Below are 24,352 nucleotides of genomic sequence, written 5' to 3' on the forward strand. Positions count from 1 at the left end.
TTTTTAAATATATTGAAAATTCTTAATGAAATGGAAAACGATATAAATTGTAACATATCATTAATAAGAGGTAAGAAACTTAATAATATTTTTGTATATGTATTTAATATTTTAGGACAAAAAAATTAATAATATAATAATTGATGTATGCTACTATTTTTCAGATAATTTTGAAAGTTGTTATAAAACAGAAAAATGTAAACAAACAGATAATAAATAAATTAGCGTCTGTTTTGAAAGATTGTAAAACTAATTAGTGCATTATTAAAACATTTATGGTAAAATATAGAGAAGTAATAAAAGTTAATTTGTAAACTAATATCATGATCTTGTTTTTAACGATTGTTACTTAATTTTTAACTTTGTTAAGTGTTCATTAGTGTTTCACAATTATTCAAAGATTTTACTAATTTTTTTTATTTTAATATTTTATGATGGAATATTAAAAGAAAAACTTTTAATTCAATTCAGTTTTTACACTGATTTTATCATAAAAACTATAATTTTATATTCCGAAGTATGAATATAAAGTTACTTATGGTTTTCATATATTAAACACACTTTTAACCGTCAGGTATGATCATTTTAATAACAACTATTTTATTTTATTATTATATTTTTTAAATCTTAAAAATAAATCAATGCTACAGTAGCCTAGTGTTATCAATTATTTCGTTGAATTTTTATTTAATAAAATTTAATACTTTTATTAGTTCCTGCCAGATTTGAAGAAAAATTTACAGTTATTACTGCCAGAAAAGGAGAAAGTTCTAAAATAAGATGTGAGGCCATAGGTGACCAACCAGTTTCCATTGTATGGTCAAAAGAAGATATTAAGTTAAACAAAGCGGGAGGAACGAGGTAAATGTAAAAATTTTTAAATAAGTATAAAATATAGCCGAAATTTTTTTCTTAATTATTAAATGCCTATCATTATTTTCTGAATTATTTTTTAAATATAGATTTAACTCGTTCATTTTAGATACGAAATTTTCGAGACACTTTTGCCTAAAGGCATGGTGTCAGAGTTAATTATTCGCTCGTCAGACCGCGAAGACGGAGCGTTGTACACCTGTGTTACTGAGAATCAATATGGTCATGACCAAAGAAAGATCAGATTATTAGTTATGGGTGAGTTGACTTTTATTTGAAGATTACATAATACGGAGAGTCGATTGCATCAACCAATTAAATGATTATTGTTTAATGAATAATTTTTATATTAACTTTACAAATTTATATTTTATAATTACGTCACATAAATTCCTAAATATTTTGTAAATAAATTTTACATTACATTTAATGCAGTGATTTTTATTGGAATTACATTAAAATAAGAATTTATGCTATAAATATTTAATTTTTATAGTAATAAAAGTATAAAATAAAGCGGTAACTATGATTATTAAAACTAAAAACTGAATCAAAATTATTATTTGAATTAATAATATAGGTATAATATAATAAAGTTTCTAATAATATTTGATAATTGATTTTATTTTTAAATCATTTTTATATTGTAGAACTAAACATAAATTAAAACAAGACAACATCTTAGTCATCTTAGCCCAGGGTTGACTAATTTTTCACACTAAAACTAGTCGGAGATCGAGTGAAAAGGTATACGCATTATTGATATCGGAAATAAGTTTTATTGCGGATTCAGTCTCATCAGTCTAATCAGCAAGCGTAGATTACTATACTGTTAATAACCATAATATTATTTTTCAGTTACAATAATATATTAAATCATCATCACAAAACATCTAAACAGTAGGCCTACCTACAGGATGTATACACAACTTCATAGTCGTGCTCCCAACAGAGTCTTTATCCAAAGACCGTATATTTTCCTATTTAATTTTTTGTCAGATAATTATATAATACTTTATGTATTTTAAAAAAATATATTAAATAGGTAAATGTGCAATCTTTGGATAAAGACTGTTGGGAGCACGATTATGAAGTTGTGTATACATCCTTGGAAAACTCTCCTGTAGGTACTGTTTAGATGTTTAGTGATGATTAATTTTATGGTTATTAATAGTATAGTAATCTACGCTTGATGATTGGACTGATGAGGGACTAAGAGATCCGAAATACGAGCGAATATAAAGATATAGCCTACTCTTTATATCAATAAAGCGTATACCTTTTCACTTGATCTCTGACTCTTTTTTATCACTTAACCTACAAAGTGTGATAAGCCTTTAAAATTAGCCAACCCTAGGCTACGTTAAAAAGAATTAATTACTCATGACCAGAAGGATCTTTAAACGAGACATTTTTATACAAATATTTGTCTAATTGATAAAAATTGTTCCCTATATTTACAGAAGTGCCAGCTCCTCCATTAGACCTTAAAGTACGCGAAGTTTGGAGTAGAAGTTGTAGTATTTCTTGGTCTTCTCCTTACAGTGGCAACAGTCCCATTACAAAATATATCATTCAGTATTGGCGGGATCAAGGTAACAGGAATAAAAAATGTATTAATAAGTGGAATTAAATTAGAATACTACTGAAATATTAATATTTATTTATGTGTATAGGTTCCGGTAATCGTCTTTACGAAAAAGAAGTTCCAAGTTCTCAGTCTAATGCCCTTATTAAAGATCTTCATCCCGGAACATCCTACATGTTAAAAGTCGTAGCAGAAAATACAGTTGGAAGAGGCGATCCCTCTGCATCAGTTGTATTTCACACTGGAGAGGAAGGTAAATTTTAACTATCCACCTTTCTCTCAGCAATTGCAATTAATTATAACAACACACCTGAATTTTTTCCGAGCATAAAATTATTTTATTTCAAACGTTTTCAACCTATTTATTATAATTATTTATTAAATTTTAATATTATTTTCGTTATAAATAATACCGGTTACGCGTCACAAAATTTATATACATTACAATAATCTGGTCTCTAAATAAATAAATAGGTAGAAAAACAAACTGAATTACTTTAAACCATTTTCTAGTCTGTGACAGTTTCATTTTATTACTTCTTTCCTGTTTAAGCATAATAAAAAGTTATTTATTCAACCTGTTTGATTATGTTACTAGGTTATAAAATCTGATATTTTTCTGTTATTGATTTCTTATAAAACTTTACATGAATACTGAACACAATAGTATTTAGTCATTAAATTATCACAGTATAATAAAAAAAACTATTAACGAAAATATATTTTATAGTTGCCCATCACAAAATGTTCGTTTTAAAAATTTTATAATCTCCAATACAGATGTCTATTTTGATGATAATTCTAATTTCAAATTATTTTTTACTAATTTTATAGGTTACATTTAGATATGTTGCTAATGTAAACAACTGACTATATAAAACTAATTTAAAATAACAAAATGCGTAGTTAGTTTTTACTTTTAACGATTAAAAAAAATTGTAGTTTTCCTTCTTGTTACCAGTTTTACTTATAAATACATCATCTTCAAGTTTACGAAATCAAGTTAGAATTTATCATGGAAAATGTTGTTTCTACTAGTTTTAATTTTAGCAATGACATCATCAATAATAAATTCAGACGTGTAAAAATATATTATTAACAACATTATTTTCTTATTTCAGAACCAAGTTCTCCACCAGTTGATATTTCAGTAGAAAGCGGTGGGTCGTCTACCATAAAAGTTACTTGGAAGGTAAACGTATATTTTCAAAAATTTTAGATATTATATTAATGATCTGTTATAAATATGTTCATTATCACCTTATTTAGCCGCCACCTAGAGACAACTGGAACGGTAATTTGAAAGGATACTACATTGGATATAAAAGCAGAGATTCAACACAGCCATATTCTTATAAAACTGTGGAATATGTTCCGAATAGAACACAGGAATATTTTCTTACAAATCTACTTAAAGCTACTGATTACAGTGTTATAGTTAAAGCCTTTAATTCCGCAGGAGGAGGTCCTGCATCTCACGAAGTAATTGTCAAAACCTTAGATGGAGGTAAGCATTTAAAATATTGTTACTTTCATTCTCTTTTCACTTTTTCTTTTCCTCTAACTTGTACACGCAGTAAGAATATAAATAATCAATTTAAGAAACGTTTTATAGCCATTTATTTATTCATAAATTTCAGATTTGCCAAGTCCACCGTCCGTTTATGTTTTATCTACCTCTCCGACATCAATCACACTTAGAAGGAATTCTAAAAGATCTGACACTGCAGTTACAGGTACAATGACCTTTTATAATATATATGTGATAACGTGAATTGGATTATTTAATATTATCGCCGAGAAAACTGGTTTAAAGATTAAATATTATTATTAATAGGTTACACAATTTATTATAAAGAAGAAGAAGAAGGAGAATGGCAGGAGGTTCCAATTACTTCAATTGATGATAATACCTACGTTTTGAATGACCTTAACATTGGCAAAACCTACCAACTTTACATCACCGCTTCCAATCAATACGGAAGAGGCGATCCCAGTGAGATCATTGCTGCCAGAACAGTAGATAGAGGTGAGCGCTGACGTCATCCCGAAATTACCAATACAGAAAAGAAAAACTTACATTTAATATAAGTGCGATATGTTTTTTTTTTATAAATTTGAGTTTATTAATTGTTCTTTCAGCTCTCCTAGCTGTGGTTGGCGGCGCTCATCCACCTTATTTAGATTTAGCAGTTCTAGTACCAGTAGCCGTGTCTTTACTTACTATAGTTATAGTAATTACTGTTGCTTGTATCTGTGTTAGAAAAATCCGAAAAAGACAACATATAGAAAGAGGTCAGTGATAAAAGTATTTGAATAAAGAATAGACTCGGAAGCGTTTTTCTTATAAACGTTTTTAAGGTTATTGACCTATAAATTTGACATAAATTCTTTTCAATGACTGATAGTGGGTTTTTGTTGTATTTCATTCTAGCTCTAGCAGCGGAGAAACACTTATCGTTACCCGGCACCATGCAACGTTACGTCGACGTGGACAAAGCCAGACCACTGGTACAAGTGGACCCTTCCATCCAAGAGAATTATCCATCACCTTATGCCACAATGCCTATGATGGACGAATCGGAAATCAATTATAGTAAAGAATGTCTCAATCAAGAATTAAAAACCTTTTTCCCTCAGGTAGTCTTAAATCGAATATACAATTATTTGATTTTTTTATAAAAAATATTAATTATATCATTCGATTTTATTATTATTTTTTTATAGGACAGACCAGTCTATCCTAAACCGAGTTCATTAAAACGAAGGGACGATCACATATATGACAGTCCGCAGTGAATTTATGTTATTTATTCGTAAGATAAAGACATATTTGATCATATTCGTGTGATAATTTTCCATCACACTAATTTTTCCATCAGATGATTAAGAAGAGGATAAGTGTACAGTTACAAAAGAGAAGAGTTATAGATTCGTATAGAAGAATGCATGCTATTGTACATTCTTTTGACATCAATCTTGTATCATGTTTTTTCGATGTTGTCCTTACCCGCATATACATATACTCTTTACAAAACTATTTGTACTTCAGATTATAATAATATTAATAAATTTATTAAAACAACGCGAATTTTTATATTATTTGAATTACTTATTACAAGGTGAGTATGATGTGTATTATAAGCATTTAACTGTCTGTTGTATACAATGGGACGATAATTACAGGACAGTGACATTAGTTAGAAAGGAAACGAATTAATCATTAGAGTCGGTAATGATAAAAATAAATAAATAATAACATTTAAGTAGCAGGATATATAACTACAGCGTTAGAGACTAACAGAACTGACTTTACATTCAATTACATTAACTGGTGATTGTCGGCCCTATGACTGGTATATAGCGCAAGCTCTGTTTAGTCAGACAGCTAATATGGTGGATCTGTATTGATTGAGAACCCTGTTGACAATACTTTCTCCTTTTATATATATTTTTCGCAACAGTTAAGCTGATAAAATGCACTTTATTGAAAATTAAATCGGTTTCAAGTACATTTTTTGTCTATAACTTAAGCGTCTAACATCTGTTTAAAGACTGTATATTTTATAATTTTTTGTAAGAATTGTTTACTAGAAGAAAAATAAAAGAACTGACTAAATACAAATTATTGTTATAAATTAAATCTAAACTTAAATCAGAAAATACGGTTTATTAGTACAAATGTATTTTTGCTTTTAAGAACGACGCCTAATATGAAAATGAAAGGCAGAATGACTTGGCATTTTAACTAATATTTAATGCAATTTCCCAATTTTAAAAAAAAAAAGAAAATGCGGGATGTATGAAAAATATGCTATTCGAGATGGGCTTAAACTTGATTCAAATTTTTATGCTTAATGTATTAAGTCAAAACCTGAACGCAGTTACGAAGACAAACTGCTTGATGTCAGTTGCGTGATAAGGCACTTCAGATTCTCAAAATACGAAAATACTCTCTCTGGATTTTAGTTTTTTCTGTGTCATCTGACGTTTACGCTTTTATATTATACTCATGTGGTATATGTAATGTAATTAATTCAATTAGTTGAGACTGTAGCCGTTAGGAGGCGCTTATAACATGTGCAATGTGATAAGACAAAGAAACGCCATGTCCACTGCAGTCTGATGGAATATGGACGTTAGATAGTGGAAGTGCTGCAAGGGATACAATTTAATTAGTGAACCGAATGGAAGAAAAATGGCTGCAGATATTGTGTTAATCTGATGAAAATATGAAGAATTTTATTTAATGTTTGTTTAGTACAAATTAATTTATACGAGAAAATGCGGATAGAGAAAAGATCGTTAATACTATTGCTATCAGCTTATTTAGTTCATGCAGATGGTAAGTTTCCTCATCACTCTTTTTCGTATTGATAATTATGCCTAATAGAAATATTCACATTAGATAGTGTATTTTGTCCGATAATACACCTCTTTTGTTAATATGAAACGGAGTAGCGTAATGCTCATTTTTCCGGAAAATGAGTGTACATAAAAAATTGCGTTTCGCGCTTTATATACCGATTTAAAAAGAAAATAGACGATTCCGCAATTTTATTACTATGTAAAATACTTTATAACAATATATAAAACGTGATTATAATACCTACTATCGGAAGAAAATCCCCTACACACATTTTACATAGTTAATAATTATTTAATCCTAAAATAATAAAAATTCAGTATGGCTCAAAATTACGTTTATTTTTATTTTAGTGGTGGAAATACAGCCTTTTTCATTTCCAAAAAACATAGACGAAGGTCAACGAGTACAAACAACGTGCGCTATTCGCAAAGGAAAAGGTGATTTAAGTTTCTCTTGGAAGAAAGATGGTCAGCCTATAGAAAGTAATACAATGTGGACAATATATTCTCACGAAATGGCATCCATGTTTATGATAAATAACGCTTCGGTAGAAAGTACGGGAAACTACACTTGCATGGTAAGGAGTGCTTCTTCAGAAGATGCCTACACTGCCGCATTGATTGTTACAGGTAAATTTATATAGCTCGGGAAACTTACATTAAAAATATAAATTGAAACTTATTAAATATTAATAAGAATTATTATTATTGTTAATTACGGAACTTTGAATCCGGAAGTATTTCCTTTTTATCTCATATCCTTCTATTCTGTTATTAAAATCATCTATAAAGTATTTAGGCTAGGTTCAAGCATTAAGGTTACATGAGTAACCTGTTGTATATCGACAATAGCTAGTGAAAGCTATACGAAGCTAATCCACCCGTTGTACACCTGCTTGACACGTCATTAGTGACATCATACGAGTATTATCTCCCCGAGCATGAATCAGCAGGTGTCGTTATGTTTTTACTAATATATCGATTTACTAATAACGAACGAAAACATACAAAAGTTAATTATTAAATTACAAACTACATTTATGCTTTTTAAAATCTTCCTATAAGAAGATAGCTTATTAGTTGTGAGTAAAACGAACAAATTCCTGGTGGCATTTTCACTGATAAAACCCTATTTTCCTCTAGAAAGTACTCATTGTAAAGCTACCCTCACTCTGATGAGTCATAGTGGGTGGTCAGATGTGATAAATGTTACAACAATGACGCATGTTAGTCACATGGCCTTTCCAATACCGAAAACTATTCCCAATAGTAAATTAAATTTATCTAATGTTTTCATTTTCATATTAAAACATATATTTTCCTCGATTTGATTTTACAATTTACGTTAAGAAAAGTGAAGTGAAGAAACCACTTTTAGTTTTTTCTGAGACAAATCTTTCATAATTCTGATCTAGGACCGCCTAAATGGTTAAAAGAACCAGCAGACTTGGCCGTAGCCGCGGGCGATAATGCCACTCTGGAGTGTCAAGCGTATGGAAATCCTGATACATCTTTCACGTGGAAGAGGAGCCGAGGTATGTGCTCAAAACATGCATGATCTTTCATCGCTTTTCATATTAGAAATCGGATAATGCAACCTATCGAGAGAAATATTTCACAAGGAAATATCATCTTGATAAAAGAGAATGAGTAAAAATAGGAAGGAAAGAAGTAAGTTCCGGGAAATGATCGAAACAGGAAAATTTTGTCATAAAAAAATCGGAATTTGATAATTATCTCTTTTAACGTAAACAAATTTAATTTTAAAAATATTTTTGTTTCCCTTTTATTCGTTTCAAATACAATAAATCAAATTAAAAGTTAAACTTTATTTACTATAAGAATAATGTATTTTATTTGAGAAAAATACTTATATAAAAATTTTCATTTTTACTTAAATTTTATATATTTTACATGTAAACAAAAAATTCATTTTTAATCTTATTTACATTATTAATTTTATAAACAAAACACAACACTATATTATATAAAAATTGAATAATTTTTTAGTCTTGACGTTATTACGTTCATTAATTACACGTATACAACGTCAGATATAATATTTAAATAAGCTATTACATTAAAAGTTTTTATGTATAGACGATAAGAAAACATGGCACGACATCGAAGACGGACACATGAAGATAGAGGCAAAAGGCACTTTAACATTTTACAACATACGCGTAACGGATGCGGGATATTATAATTGCGAAGTAACGAACGGATTAGGTACCTTACAGAAAACAATTGTTTTAAAAGTCAAAGGTAAGTAGGCTTCTTGTCCACAAGCTATTTTATAACGATAATCTATATCTTGTCAGAGTGTTTCGGGTTAATCATGCAACTCGATTAAGCTTTATTTGGTTACTATTATAAAGGAGAAATTTTTATACGGATAGATGTAATGACTGATTGATTAATATTTCCGCATAAGTTGAGTGACCGCAAATCTTATAGAGCATAGAGTTTTAAATATATTTAAATGCTTTCTACAAATATCGATCCAGTATAGTATGACCGCTATTACAGAATTGAGAGATCGTGTTTCGCTAATTTGAAGTGTGGAATATGCGATACCACAAAATGATGCGTGTTATACAATCTTAAAACAATCGTGCTGTTTAGCTCTAGGTTCTCGTCCATGTAAACATACTTTAATTAATAATGACTAATTGCAACATCTACTTTCCTCTAGCAGATAAACGTTTACGTTCAGTAAAACAGTTATAATTATTTTTATGCGTGATTCACTAGCAATTATTTAAAGTGCTTTAAAATTTAAAACGAGTCATTATCTTCAAAGAAAGGAGTGACTCTTGTGTTAAGTGCTAGCTGACCTTTGCCCCAAATCTTAACTGTCTTATTAACAAAAGTATTCGTTACCCTTACTGTTTAGAAATATGTCAAATTAGATATTGAATTTTAGATACTTAAAAATTTGAATTAAAACAATATTCTTTTCGAATTAATTTTCTCTGTTGATATCCAATTATTCCAATTCTTGTGAAGAAAATGAAATTAATTTTCTTAACATTTATATAAGGAATTGGCTTTATTTTATAACAATAGAAACGATGTATATCTATTGCAATATGAAGAAAGAAGAAGCATAACAACTTATTCTTGATTTTTCTATAAAAAAAGCTATTCTGGAGACTGACTTGGACACGCGCCAAGTCTCTTCCTTAAGGGAATTACCATTGAACTCCTTAACAAGGACTTATGTTTGATTTATCTCGAGGAAGGATAGTGATAACTGGAGCTTTTCTATCGCAATGTCAATATTTCCTCGAATTCTTATATTTAATATAATAAACTCATTAAACACTCGTTTGAGTACAGACGTAAACGTATCGCCACGGAATGAAGCACCAATTATTATATCCGATGGCTCAAGGGGTCTCAAGAATAGACCGTGGAGCCGAAGAAGAAACACGAAAGTGCACATTATTGTTATCTATCACCCGAGTGGCACAACTGCCTCCACAGACTATATATATAATCTAGAAAGAGGGAGATCGGTGTAGCTGTACTCTACTGGCTGTCAATCTTAATTGATTCGCTCTAGGTTATGTAAAGGGACGGATAAACTACTTGAGAGGATTATCTGTTATGTTGGAATTACCAGAATAATCTTTTTGCAGATCCAGAAAGGGAAACATGTTGTTAAATTGAGCAAGAGGATATAGAATATTATTTCCTTCCTTTTTTGTTTCGGTACATGTTGGTTGCAGCAATCTCATCCAGCCTGCTTTTATTTTTAATTCGTTTGCACAGGCACCTTGACTTTTGAAGATGCTGTGGATCGAATTTCCAAACTATATCCGCTTTGAATGTACAATATTGTATGGCTTCTAGGAAAGGAAGAGTTTTAAACAGATACTATTATCACTTCACGTAGATAATCACTAATATTAGATCAGATAGTATTCACTCGGTTAGTAGTAAATAAATTGATAAGTCGTAACGACAAACAAAGAGAGAAAAGGGGTGAAGTGTGAAGATAACCTAAAAACGAGTATGTGACGTCAGTTCCAGCAGATAACTGCGGACGAAAGGCGGGAAAGCTCCATTGAACATCAGCCACTGCATGGCGCTGTGCGGGGACAGGCTGGGCGAGGCAACGCCATATTCAGTGGCATGCACTGGAAGGTCTGCGGTGCGAGTACGGTGTCACCTGTAGCGACTTTTGAGTGCGTCCGAATATCGTAAGGATATTTACTATTATGTGAATATGTATCCCAACAGTACAAAGTGCATGCGTCGTTTTACGGAGAAAACAGTTGGATAGTTCGCTATCATGGATATACTGGTGAAAACCTGCATTGTCTTCGCCGTAGTGAGTGCAGAAGGTACGTTTTTCGTATGTAAAATAATAAACTTGCTATTTTTCGAGGAAAAATATATTTAGAGCAATTTTTATTCACGCATTGTCTTATTTATTGCTTACAGAAATACCAAAAATCCAACCGTTTTTCTTTCCCAAAAACTTGACTGCTGGTAAAACAGTCAAAGTGATATGTAATCCATCAGAAGGAAGCGTTCCTTTTACTTTCGAATGGTTGAAAGATGGCACACAAGTCGTCCCTTCTACCCATGTGGCTGTTAAGACCCACGAGGACTATTCTTTATTAAACATCGATTCTGTTAGTTGGGAAGATGCTGGAAATTACAGTTGTGTGCTTAATAATTCTGCTGGTAGCGATACATTTACTGCAACACTATCCGTTTTTGGTAAGTACTCCCAATTTGTTTAATTTTCTTGTAGATAAAGGCGTTATGTGCCAATTGTCGGAGAATTAAGTTTCTCTAAAAAGACAATGTTATAGCTTCCGGTTAAAATTAGTTATTTTGAATAAATTTTAGATTTTTGCGTCGTATACAACAGTTATTATAGAATACTAAGAAAGAGTTAATGATTTAATAGGGAGTTTTGGATCGAAAAGTTTGGCTAGGTGCCAAATCCTGGTTTACGTCTTCTCCGCATATCAACGGAGTATCGAATTCCAAAAAATCGACATATTAGATTGTCATTGTTGAAGTATTTAAGAAAAAAACAAGGCAAATTCAACAACACAAATTAGTTTTGTTAGTAAATACGGCATTTATTTTCAATTTATTTATTTATTAGATAATACATTGCGAACATTTAGGAGATATGATAAATGAGAGATGCTGGGGATGAATCTGGGATGCTACAATTTTATCCGAATTTTACTGTGTGAGATCAATAACTGAGGAAAAAATGTAGTAGTCTCTGGGTACATTATCGAAAAGTATTACTGATTAAGGTATATAATTATTTAATTGAATGAATTTTTATCACATTTGCATCTAGAAGACAAACACAAACTAACGTTAATCAATAGAATAAAAAGTAAAATAAAATAGAAAGCAGATGCTAGTTGACTACTAATTTTATTTACAATCTTAGATTAATGTTAAGAGATTACACTGTTCATTCAGTTAAAATGTTGCCGAATGTAAGGCATGTTTAACATATTTGTCGAATTTTCAAGAAATTAGCTGTATAAGGAATGTTTGAAAGTTAGTAGCATAGGAAGGAAGGAAATTCTTTTAATAAATTTAATATTTTTTTAGTTGTGCTGTATAGAATTCTGATAAGCCAATAAAACTGTCTAAAAGATGGTTATCTCACGAATCTGTGCCAAATTTTACGAAATTGTTCATTTAAATAAATATTATAAAATAAAATTTTTAAAAAATTGGATACTTAATGTCATTTTATACTATTTCGATTTTTTCTTTCATATTTTAGCATCACCGGTTTGGCTAAAAGAACCGCAAGATACGTCAGTAGCTAATGAAGGAATGGTAGTTATAGATTGCATAGCTGCGGGTTATCCGCAACCGATAATTAAATGGAGAAGATTACAAGGTAAGTTCAATCATCCGTTTCATTCTATAAAATCAGAAAACAAGATTTCTTTGTTTCTTTTGTAATTTTATATAAGACAAAGTCTAGATTATCCTGCTATATGGAAATTGAAAGTACTTCATTTTAGACTAAAAAGAAACAGATTGACTGTATTGCATTTTCTAGTTACGTAAATAAGATTGTATTTTACGAAGTATTCTTTCTACTTCATAGATTTGTTACGTAAATTTAGAGATAAATTGATAGACAGTTTTTATTGCAACTGTTCAGGAATTATATCAGTACTGTAGTTAGTAAGAGATAAAGTATTAGTGTTTATATAGATTATATACATTTATATGTCCTGATAAAATTTTAAATAATTCGAAAATCATATGCATCTTCCTTAGTTAACCAAAAGGAAATTAATAAATAAGACTAGAAAATTTTATCATCTTCAACAACTTTGATTAAATTTTCATTTATGACCTTTATACCTTTCGATCAAGTTATTGAACTATATTTAGAATATCTTCTTATCATATTTTCGATGTGAAGAGTTTCTTACTTCTTAAGAGATGAGCAAATAATTGATTTTACAGAAATTTAGAAATATATCGCGATAAATAATCAGTTTTAAATGCTGATTTTCTTCATATTAAATTTAATTTTCTAGAAAAACTGTAATAAAAAATGACACTTATAATGTATAATTTACTGAAGGCAACTGATTACTGCTCTGTAAATTAATTTATTAGGCAAATTATTCATTAATTTTAACTTCCGTCTAACGATAAATACGTACTACAATGAGTAAATGCTGTTTTTGTAGGTAGGGTATCTACAGTACTAAAATCCGAAGGCAGATATTTTCTTGCTTCTAATGGGTCATTGATTATTCGTCCAAGTCAGCTGAATGATTCTGGTTCATACGAGTGCAGAGCTTCCAATGGGATGGCTAACGATTTAATAAGAACAATTAGTTTAACTGTACACGGTAAGTATGGAATCGGTAAGTTAGATATATTAATATTATAAATATATCATGTATTTAAACTGTAAATTTTATTCCAATAAATATTATTTTTAGTATATTTGGGCTTGATTCGCATTTTTGTATACCGGGTGTAGCATTATATTCATCATACAAATATGCAGTTTCTCCTATTTGATTTCCCGGAAACGACAAACCTTCAAAAAGTTTTTTATTTTTATTTTTTAAATTGGATAGACTAAGTGAAAAGATCTGCATTCATTTTCTGCATTGAAGGACCCGGCCAATTCTATTGATTGATGCTGCAATTTCGTGTCTCTATAACAAGCAAAACTAGATGTTTGGTTTCTGGTAAACTGGATGCAAGAATAAACATTCCAAAGTGTCGTTTTTAGGGCGAATCCCGTTCATCCTCAGAGTTAAATCGATAAGTAGCCTATAGTAGCCTGTCTCCGCTTCACCCCTACATATTATTGGATTTCCCCTTCCTCTAGTTGAACTGCTGCGTTTGAAAGATTCATTGTTTGGTGTCAATTGCCGACTAATTTATTGTTGCTGGTGAAATATGCAACTTCATTTCAATGAGAAAAATGTATCGAATCGATACTTAAACCGCTACAGGGGCTTATTATGGAAAAAACGAGTTGGCAACAATCACTCTGACAAGTATATGGGTTATCTCTTACATAATTTACCTCATATCGCGCTACTAACAAGCGTGTTCGTTTAATTGCTAATGTATAATGGTGCATTGTTTGTTACGCAGTGTGATATAACCATTACATTTTTATTCAGTTGCAGCTAGGTTCGAGCAGAAATTCGCCGTCCATACAGTGAAGCTTGCAGAAACGGCTAAATTACGGTGTGATGCTGTAGGCGACAATCCGACAACAATTACGTGGACTTACAACCATCAGTCTATTACACAACATCAAAGCTCAAGGTTAGATTGATTCTCTTCTTTTATACGTTAATCATATATAAAAGAATCTTAACTGATACTATATCTCGACTTTTATTAACAATATTTCTAAAAGATATTGTGCTAAATAACCTCATTTTTTTCCTCAGTTTCAGACTTGCAATTTAGAAATATATATATAATATATAATGTTAATAAAGATACAGGAGCGAGGAGAATGCAATTTCAAATTTTGCAATCACAAAATTAACCAAAAAAAAAAAAAAAAGGTTATTCGCTAGCAAGGGTTGTGAAAATTTACAAATTTTAATGATTTAAAATTAAAATGAATAAAACTAATTAATTCAATGTAATGATATTCAATTATATTAAAGTAATTTGTACTTATTATTATTTATAATGGTGATTTGGTTTAGCGTGCTATTATAGAGACAATCCTTCAGCCGAAAAATATTTCGAAAGTCACGAGATTTCACATGAAATGATAATAAGTCATTGACGTTAAGGATAACGGAGAATAAAATATTCGACTAACGTGACTTATACAGGAAGTCCGAAATAATATACATTATAAAGCTCATATACAAGGTTGCGTGATTGGTAATTTGCCATTCATTTAGTGTCAAGCTATTGATTTAAGAGGGTGAAAATTTTAATACCGACTTTCGACGTCATGAATGATCACGTAACCCAAGTTGTATAACAACAAATCATCTATTTATTATGTATATGTAATAGAAACATCTACTTTGAGTGTTTGTGGCCGTTCAAAAATATGATTTATTTTTCAAAAGAGAAAACAGTTTGGAATCTTAAAAGGGAAAAAAATGAAACCTGTTTCAGACGAAAATAAAAAATACATTATTCTAGGTTATATAAAATTTAGATGCAATATAGTAAAAGATAGATCTTACATATTTAATGAATCTTGCCGGTAGACAGGTGGTTAGTAACTTATTGCAACGACACAGGAAATGACTACAGAGATGACACACAACACCCTCCGTTTCCGCTCCTGAACGGAAGTTGTCTTTAAAGTCTTCTTTTCTCACAGTTTCTCTTTATTTTTTACTTTTCTGGAGATGTAAAAAAATGACATCACCTGCTTGACATCTTTGCTTATCTGTAAATCACCTCATTAAATTGCTCCATTTTTATATCTTGAATGATGCTAATATTTGAAAATATTTTACAGATACGAAATATTCGAAAGTATTACCGATAAAGGTACCACGTCGGAACTCCATATACATGATGCAGATAGAGGAGACAATGGACAATATGTATGTGTTGCGAAGAATTCTTATGGCAAAGACGAAAGAACTGTAAAATTAGTCGTACTCGGTAAGTGAGCTACGACCAGATCGCGTGGCAATGATGTATAGTGAATTCCTCTAAAAACTGTCGTGTTGAATTTCAGAAGTTCCAGGATCTCCTTCGGATGTCAGAACCGAACAGACATGGAGTCAGAGTGCCAGCGTTAGATGGACCTCTCCTTATAATGGCAACAGTGCTATTACTCAATTTATTATACAATACTGGAAGGATTCCGGTATGATGGTGTTTATTTTTCATATTTTAATACATAAATCTTTCTTTGATGTTTATTGGGTCTATGTCATTTTTAGGAACTTCCCATCGTTTAGAAGAAGAAACTGTATCCCCAACACAAAACACAATGACTTTACACAACTTGCATCCAGGTACTGCCTATATTGTTCGTGTTTTAGCTACAAATGAGATTGGAAGAGGAAGTCCTTCGGAGTCTGTCCAATTTATTACCAAGGAAGCAGGTAAAGTGGATATATTACTTTTTTATTAGAATAAATTTCGTTAGTGTAATAAAATTTTCTCCTTAGCACCGTCTGCTCCCCCCACTGATGTTTCTGTAGATGCAAAGGGTGCTGGCGCTCTGACAATCAAATGGAAAGTATGTTACCTTCTTTGTTTTGTTTCATTGCTAGGTTAAAAATTTATTTCCTTATTTCAGTCTAAATTTTAATCTCATATTTTTTTATTAGATAGATAGAGGATATTAAAATAATAATTTGACAAATTTTATTAATGCAAACAACTCATATTTTAGGCTCCTCCAAGGGACCAATGGAACGGGTTATTAAAAGGTTATTACGTGGGATACAAAATCCAAGGCACGAGTGATTCGTATACTTATAAAACGGTCGATTTTAATAAGCATCTGGAGGAGGAATACAGATTATCTGGTTTAAAAAAAGCCACAGAGTATTCAGTAGTTGTGCAGGTTTTTAATAACGCCGGTAGTAGTCCTCCCTCTCACGAAATCATAGTGAAAACTTCAGAAAAAGGTCTAAATTTTGTATAAAATCTTAAGAGAAGTTTTAGTATATACACATGTAATTTCGTTAGACTTAATATGTTTATTCATACAGATCCTCCATTACCTCCATATCTATGGTTAGAGTCCCGATCTCGCTCAAGTATATCTTTAAAATGGGACCACAAAAGTAAAGAAGAACAACAGGAAATACGTAAGATTTTTTCTTACTCGAAACCAATAAAAAAAATTTTTTTGTTTAGATATTTCTTGTGTGTAACTGACTTAAATGTTATCACGATAATTTTATTTATTTTTCAAAATATTTGCCTAGACGTGATTAAATTAATAAAATTAACTTTACAGATTATATTCTGTTCTACAGAGAAGAAAGTGGAACGTGGACGGAATTAGCCGTGCCTCGCGATTCTCACAACCAATATTCGTTAACAAATTTAAGGGAAGGTACAAGGTACCAGTTATATTTGAAAGCCTATAGCGAAGCGGGACAGAGCGATTCTAGCGAGATGCTATCAGTCAAAACTGAAGGTGGAGGTAAGGAATTTCTCTTCTTTAATTAGGTTATTTATAAATAAAATAGCATTTAAAAAATTAAACGTTTTAAACATCCGCTTAGAAAAGAATCGTATTAACGACCATTTTTGTTAAACATTACAAATTGCGAAATGTTTACGGTTAAAAATAGGTTAACACATAATTTCCTGTAAGTCTAAGAATAGTAACCTTTTTAGTTAGTTAAAAAGCAAGGTAAAAAAAATGAATTCGGTTTTTCTCAACTTTTCCATCCACTGGGAAGAAAACGGTTGGACTCATACTTATTTCTTAAGGTCAGGAGTTCATGATAAATGCTATGGCGTCAGTATCGATCGGCTCTTCTTTGGAGCATAGTCGTCAATAAACCGCATGGAATAGAATTCAGATATTGGCCGCAGCAACTCTAAAGGTGTTAAGGGGAAGTTGTTTAAACTACCCAATCTAGTAATGTTGTTTAATGTTTTCTTGCAGCTCTGTCTGATTCTTCTTCTTATCCAATACACGAACGAGAAAACGACACTCCTGTGTATCTCAGGGAAACAGTTATTGCTCCTATAGGAGTATCTGTGGCCATAGTCCTATTGGTTGTCTTTGGTGCTTGTCTGTACGTTAGACGAGAAGAAAAAAAATACAGAGCAGCCTTAGCAAGTAAGTTATAATAATCGATTCAATAAAATTTCATTCTGCCAAATAATGATTTAATTAACAAACAATTTTTTTAATTAATAATTTTATATTTTATTTCGCATTAAATCAAACAATTATCTTTTAATTAAAAATTCATATATAAAAATATCGATTTTTCTGAAATTCTGTTGAATTTTGGATGCAAATTAAATTATTCATCATTCATTTTTGCATTAATATATTCACTATTATAATTTTTAATACTTTATTCGATGAATAATAAAATAACTTTTAATAGAGCTACAGCTGATTATTATTTAATTTTCGAATAGTTTTTTTAATAAATGATACAAAAATACGGAAAAATATAATTAATATGTATCAAAATTCAAAACATTTAATGACTATTTAAAATATGATATATTAATACGGTATATCATACTAGAAACTGTTTTGGTGTAGGTTTACACGAATTATATTGCTGCTCTGCCGGAAAGTAATTTATATACATAAAAAAATGTAACAAACAAGTTAAAAACAAAACAAATTATGTAAAACACTCTCAGCATTTTAAGTTATATAATTTATTATAAATAAAATATATTTATAGAACTATAAGATACTTTTATATAATCTTCTAAAAACATAAAATTTGCGTTGTTGGAATATTATATGTAGACCAGGTAATTAATTTTTTGTGCGTGTTTTAATTATAAACATTTGCTACTAAGCGAGATGATCTCGAATTACTAGAACGGGATAGAGTTTCGGAAGAATCATTTAAACTAACGTTCACCAACCTTGAAGGTTTTCATCCGGCTATGGATTTGTTTGCTAGTTTAATTTGTCAGTTGATGAATTTTTAGCGAGACAGGAAGTCCGTAACGTAAAGTAGGGCAAAGACGACTGATCTGTTAGCTAATTTGTAAATATGGACGCAATTAGACACGCCCACGCCCCTCGAATGTGGCCATGTGGTCTTTGATTAAACACAACCACGTTTCACAAACTGTCTCAACTACAGCATCGTTCCAATTCGCATGTGTTGAAGCTTTGCTTCATTTGAATAATTTTCCAATAAGTTTCTCACTCGTAACGTCATTTCAATGTCAATTTACGCAAACAAAGGAAGGAATAATTAAAATCTCTAAGCGTAGTTATCTCAAAACTTCAACATTCTAAAATTTCTTGAAGTGGGTCATGGCACATAGCCAAATTTTTGTAGTCATGTTCTGAGTCAAAAAAGTGGAAGTGTGAATCAGTATTTTTCTTATAAAATATTTTATATATAAAGCACGTATTTGTATTAATTTATTATATTAAATATTTCATGTTTCAAATGATTTTTTATAGTGGTTAGCAAATCAACTTACGAAGAACTTAACATTATAGATCATTCTAGAAAGTACATTTCCCTCCGTTTTTGGCAAAAGATAACAAACAAGTGAAAACGCTTTGAAAGCTTGGAGGGCAGAGCGTGCCCGTCTCTCTTCGGTTAACACGAAAAAACCATAACAGTTTAACAAAATTCATAGATATATCTATAAAAAAGAGAGGGAGGTTCAATGCGTGCATTGTTGCTATAATTATCTTCTCGTGTCTATAAAAACATAGTACTACGACGTGAAAAAACATGCATACATCATCATGTTTATTTTTTCTAACAGAAGGCTGTTAACTTGCGTTCTTCCCCTACAGCACAAGAGGGAATAAATGACAAGTTAATTTTTTATCGTTATTAAAGACTTTTTATTGACCATGCTAATTTCTGTAGGCGTGACAGATAAACGCTATCCTTATGGAGGAAACCACACCCTTCCTCATATGTCCAGTCAGCGTTACGTAGATGTGGATAAGAGTAGACCTTTAATCCGGTCTCCCCTACCGCCACCGCCACCTTCAGCTTCCGATACTTATCCTGCCTATCCAGCCCCCTACGCTACTTTACCGTTACGAGGCGGAACACTGGATCGTCGCAGGTTCTCCGAAGATCAACAAAGGGCCACCTTTCTAGCTCAGGTAACTTTATTACTTGTTATATAAATGTATGATTATATTTCTCATGGCAATTATTTTTGGCTTTATCCAGCATACCCTAGATAGAAAACGGTCTACAGGGCATGTAATACAAGAAACGGCCGAAGTGCATCATTACGATATGGCTGCATAGAGCATATGGACTCGATTGTGTTTGTGCATAATCCAGACTTCTGAAGGGTGCTTCATCGATATTCACCTCAGGACTTATGTCACGCGGAATGGACCAATGGGACGGCAGCAGATAACGACCGCCACTCATTCATAAATACCTTTACCGAATTTTCGGTAATTTTTTTCTAGTCCTAATATTTAGAGAGTCCCAATGGGTGTCGTGGTGGAATTTATTTCCCTCTTGTTTGTAAGATTTCAGAAAGACGTGATTAATTATTATATTATTCAATCAATTTTCGTGGACAAAGAATTGTTGATTTGTTTGTTTTATCGAAACGTCGTCTTGGTTACAAGTGAGGTCTTGTATACAAGAATCAATAAAAGATTAAATATAAAAAATTCTTTTACAAATCCGTATATTTGTTTATTATTATTTTTAAATCAAATTAGAACTGTAATTCTGATCACGTACGGAAGTTTCCAGCAAGATTTTTAATATAATAAAGTAAATGGAAAGAGTAAATAAAGCTTTTTCTTTCCTATCTACTGCCAAAAGAAATCAGCACATCTGTCGAAGGCTATTGTCCGATAGATTGTAATTTCGACTCCATTCACCGCTTATAAAAAGGATAATTATAAACCATCTGGTATGGTCCCACAAAACACGTGCATGCACAAAATCCAACTTGGCACAGATCAAACTAGTCCTGGAAAGTGTCCAAACTAGTAAACTTGACTTTGCAGCACAGTCGATGAACTCTCCCTCTAGAAGAATTAGGCGACAATTTGTCTCGCTTAGTTGATTCCTTTTGTCTTAATTCTTATTAAAGAGAGTATTTGCTACAGCATCCGGTCCGAAAAATAGAATAAATTCGACTGGTTATTTGAGTAGAAAGTGATAATTTTTTTACGTGGCATTTATCGTGGGTGATAATAATTTGCAGGTGGCGACTCACCTGTTTCGTCACACGCTGCCAGTTACAAGTTATCTATAAAACGTAAAACACGGGTGCTGTCAATCCTTGCAACATACATAAACAAAGACTGCAGAACAGTAATTATAGTTTTAAAAAGTAGTAAAAAATGAAATATATTACCACGGTGACGATAAACAAAACAGAGGTGTATCACATGCGAAACAGGATGTACACATAACTCCCATGACATTTAAGAAAACACCTCATTCCAGATTCTTTCTTTTTTTTTTTTCTTTTCCTTTCCCGTAAAGATAAGCCTTGTTTTGTTTCAATTTTATATATTACGAAACATGAAATAATTATGTTAACGTACTTTATTAGTGAGAAGTTACTGCAAGAAAGATGAGCTGTGTCAAGTAACCCATATGGAGCCCACAGGATGTAGTGCTATTACTTTACTCTCGGCTATACAGGTCATTTTTGTTTGGCCAGCTGTTAATTTTGTTACGTATGTCAATTCTGAAGCAATAACTCAAAGCGGGGAAAAAAGAAGCTGTAAAAAATATTAATGCTACTCGCTCCTCTACCTATATCAAACGCGATCAAACTTTTACAGAAAAAATAAATAAAACTTAACCTATCTCTGCAAGAAAAAAAACTATGAAACTTTGTTGTAAACAAATTTTGGTTTCTTTATCTCGTACAATTCCTGGTGTTTGGTAGGCACGTGGCACAGGTGACAACTTAGCCCTCCGGGCAGGCAGATGGTCGCGATGGAGCAGCTGTTACACGAGGGGACTCTAAAAAGGGGAACACACAGATTTTTAAAGAGGAGAACTTTGCCGTATATTATATAGGTCTAATAGCTTTTACAGAACAATAGTAATCGATTCCGTTGACATAGCAATGTTGTAAATACATTTAATATAAACGAAAGACACAAGTTTTATTAAATAATATATAGATATATTATTTCAATTTGTCATTACTTTAAATAATTTACAATATCACTAGAAGAGTGAGTAATTAAAATACTCGCTTCTAAACATGTATTAATTTAGCCTTCGGAACATAAAATAATCGGAAGGCGATCAAATTGGAATGCCAAATATCAAGTGCAGTGTCAGGTATAGCAGCTGCTTCTGTATACAAAGAACGAACGAAGCAGATGGTAGATGATGTATAGAATCAGTCCGTATTAGACAGGACATCGTCTGGTATAGGGGGTGACATGACACCTGCTCTTATTGCCTCTCTTTCCAGCTGCCTATAAAACAACAAAAAACATATAATGATACTCATTCAAAAAATGGAGGAAATTCCATTTCAAAACATTGAATATATTGATTTTACATAATACACACACAAATAAATATTCAAACAACAGATAATGACATAAATTCTAGCCCAGTGAATATAAAACCGGCAATTAAAAGATATTATATTTCGACAAAAATGTAGTTAAATATAACTCTCCACATACCACTCATACAGGGTCAAGAGGTTTCGGTGAATCGCTATAAAAAGATGTAAGCTACACGCTTAATGTTAAAGGAAGGTAGCGCCATCTTCGGGTGAATATTACTACTAAAATCTCATTTAAATTTATTATATATATTTTAATTTCATCCAAAATTTCACCACAGAAAGACTACCAAACATTCTCACAAATTAATAACTAAATAAATTATGATTTTAACAATCATTTTTCTTAACACAATTTTCAACCATAAAAAAAAAATAATTAGTAGAGTTCATAATTCGTATCAGACAAAGTATTGGGTATTCCAAGTGTTATTTTAACATTCGATAATTAATCATTTGGCAATTGGTCCCGACTCGTGCAAAGTAGAAGACAATTTATTACGTTGAGCAAAAGAATATAAATATTACATTTGGCCGAATACTAATTATGTAGATATATATAAGGCAAGTTTTTCGTTTGGAAGAATCAATAATGTTGAAGTAAAGAGCAATGAATGAGAAAGAACAAGACATTTTTGGCAATTTTCCAATTCTCCTGTTAAGTGAAATAGTATTGATTAAGAAGCTAAAACTGCAATTTATTACTACAGTTATTTGCTAATCTCTCTCTCAGTTTAACTTAATATTTCGTTTTGGATTATTTTCGTTTATTTTTGCTGCGTTCAATGCAGTTAGGATCTTAATTGATTTTTCCAACTTGTTTTTAACTGAATGTAAATTTTTACTTATCGAAATATTTTAAGCTCCCAGATAAATTAAAACATAGTATCCACAAAATTTACTAGAAACCAAGTTTTAAAAATGCAATTTTTTTTAATTAGAAATAAAAAAAAGAATAAAGATCAGAATGCAATTTTATAGTTCATTAGATTAATTATCTAATAAATTAATTTCGGTAAGAAATATTTGCGAATAATTTTATATACTTGGCAAAATTTCAATAAAGTTTATTTTTATTATAATTAGGCTAATGACAATAAAAATATATAATCTAGCCAATTAACTAACTTTTAAAAAATATATGAAGTAAATTAGAAATTTTTTCCTTCTTCTACGGCAGACTTAATTTTGATGTTTCAAGGTAATTTAGAAATAACTGATTTAAAAATATACATTTTTTTTTTATTATAATGATATCATATTAAACAATTTTCAAACAATTTACTTAGATCTACTACAAAGTTCAAAGGTCTTTGAATTTTTCATATTAATCTTAGAAACAAAGAAAATTATCGATTATCTTATTACCTCATTAAAATTTTTCCTAAATTAAATATATTATGAAAATAAACACGAATTACTTTTATATCCCTCTGCATATTAATATTAAGTATGCTTTTGATTATACTTCTTTAAAAGTAAACAAAGTTTTAAAATAATTACAAAGAAAGTTTATATTAACAGAATATAACATGAAAAATATAAAGAAGCATAATAACTCCACAAATAAAGAAGAATACTACTTAATAAAATTTTTATATATCTCTAATTCTCAAACTTATTCAGCTCTAAGAAGAAACAAGTAATATAATAATAATTAACATCAATTCTCTCTTAACTATTTATATCTATCTACATAATCTATTTAATATAAAATATAAGAAAACTCTCTTCCAAACCGAATGAACTCAAAACTTAATATTCACCAATAATCTCTCAAAAGATCACAATTAGCTTATGTATATTTATTGGAGGCAAAAT

General features: G+C 30.7%; 2 protein-coding genes across 2 annotated transcripts in view; one reads left to right on the forward strand and one right to left on the reverse strand.

The window, feature by feature from the left end:
- LOC111626149 (titin-like) overlaps positions 1-20,636 on the forward strand; it is a 99,074-nt gene extending 78,438 nt beyond the window's left edge. The window contains exons 72-99 of the mRNA XM_023369449.1: positions 714-861; positions 983-1,131; positions 2,337-2,468; positions 2,550-2,714; positions 3,583-3,653; positions 3,731-3,968; positions 4,102-4,197; positions 4,299-4,490; positions 4,604-4,756; positions 4,896-5,101; positions 5,189-5,249; positions 7,181-7,459; positions 8,245-8,364; positions 8,930-9,094; positions 11,282-11,563; positions 12,609-12,728; positions 13,540-13,704; positions 14,497-14,644; positions 15,819-15,967; positions 16,044-16,175; positions 16,252-16,416; positions 16,483-16,553; positions 16,710-16,947; positions 17,032-17,130; positions 17,283-17,471; positions 17,943-18,119; positions 19,873-20,117; positions 20,188-20,636. Coding sequence (XP_023225217.1) covers positions 714-861; positions 983-1,131; positions 2,337-2,468; positions 2,550-2,714; positions 3,583-3,653; positions 3,731-3,968; positions 4,102-4,197; positions 4,299-4,490; positions 4,604-4,756; positions 4,896-5,101; positions 5,189-5,249; positions 7,181-7,459; positions 8,245-8,364; positions 8,930-9,094; positions 11,282-11,563; positions 12,609-12,728; positions 13,540-13,704; positions 14,497-14,644; positions 15,819-15,967; positions 16,044-16,175; positions 16,252-16,416; positions 16,483-16,553; positions 16,710-16,947; positions 17,032-17,130; positions 17,283-17,471; positions 17,943-18,119; positions 19,873-20,117; positions 20,188-20,268 — 4,436 coding nt within the window. The 3' untranslated portion in view covers positions 20,269-20,636. The remainder of the gene's footprint in view (positions 1-713; positions 862-982; positions 1,132-2,336; positions 2,469-2,549; positions 2,715-3,582; positions 3,654-3,730; positions 3,969-4,101; positions 4,198-4,298; positions 4,491-4,603; positions 4,757-4,895; positions 5,102-5,188; positions 5,250-7,180; positions 7,460-8,244; positions 8,365-8,929; positions 9,095-11,281; positions 11,564-12,608; positions 12,729-13,539; positions 13,705-14,496; positions 14,645-15,818; positions 15,968-16,043; positions 16,176-16,251; positions 16,417-16,482; positions 16,554-16,709; positions 16,948-17,031; positions 17,131-17,282; positions 17,472-17,942; positions 18,120-19,872; positions 20,118-20,187) is intronic.
- Positions 20,637-20,876: 240 nt separating this feature from the next.
- LOC111626088 (myotubularin-related protein 9-like) overlaps positions 20,877-24,352 on the reverse strand; it is a 66,758-nt gene continuing 63,282 nt past the window's right edge. The window contains exon 11 of the mRNA XM_023369370.1: positions 20,877-22,433. Coding sequence (XP_023225138.1) covers positions 22,355-22,433 — 79 coding nt within the window. The 3' untranslated portion in view covers positions 20,877-22,354. The remainder of the gene's footprint in view (positions 22,434-24,352) is intronic.

This window comes from Centruroides sculpturatus, unplaced genomic scaffold, assembly GCF_000671375.1.
Source record: "Centruroides sculpturatus isolate CEXI.00-Female unplaced genomic scaffold, Cexi_2.0 scaffold305, whole genome shotgun sequence".
Lineage (NCBI taxonomy): Eukaryota > Metazoa > Arthropoda > Arachnida > Scorpiones > Buthidae > Centruroides > Centruroides sculpturatus.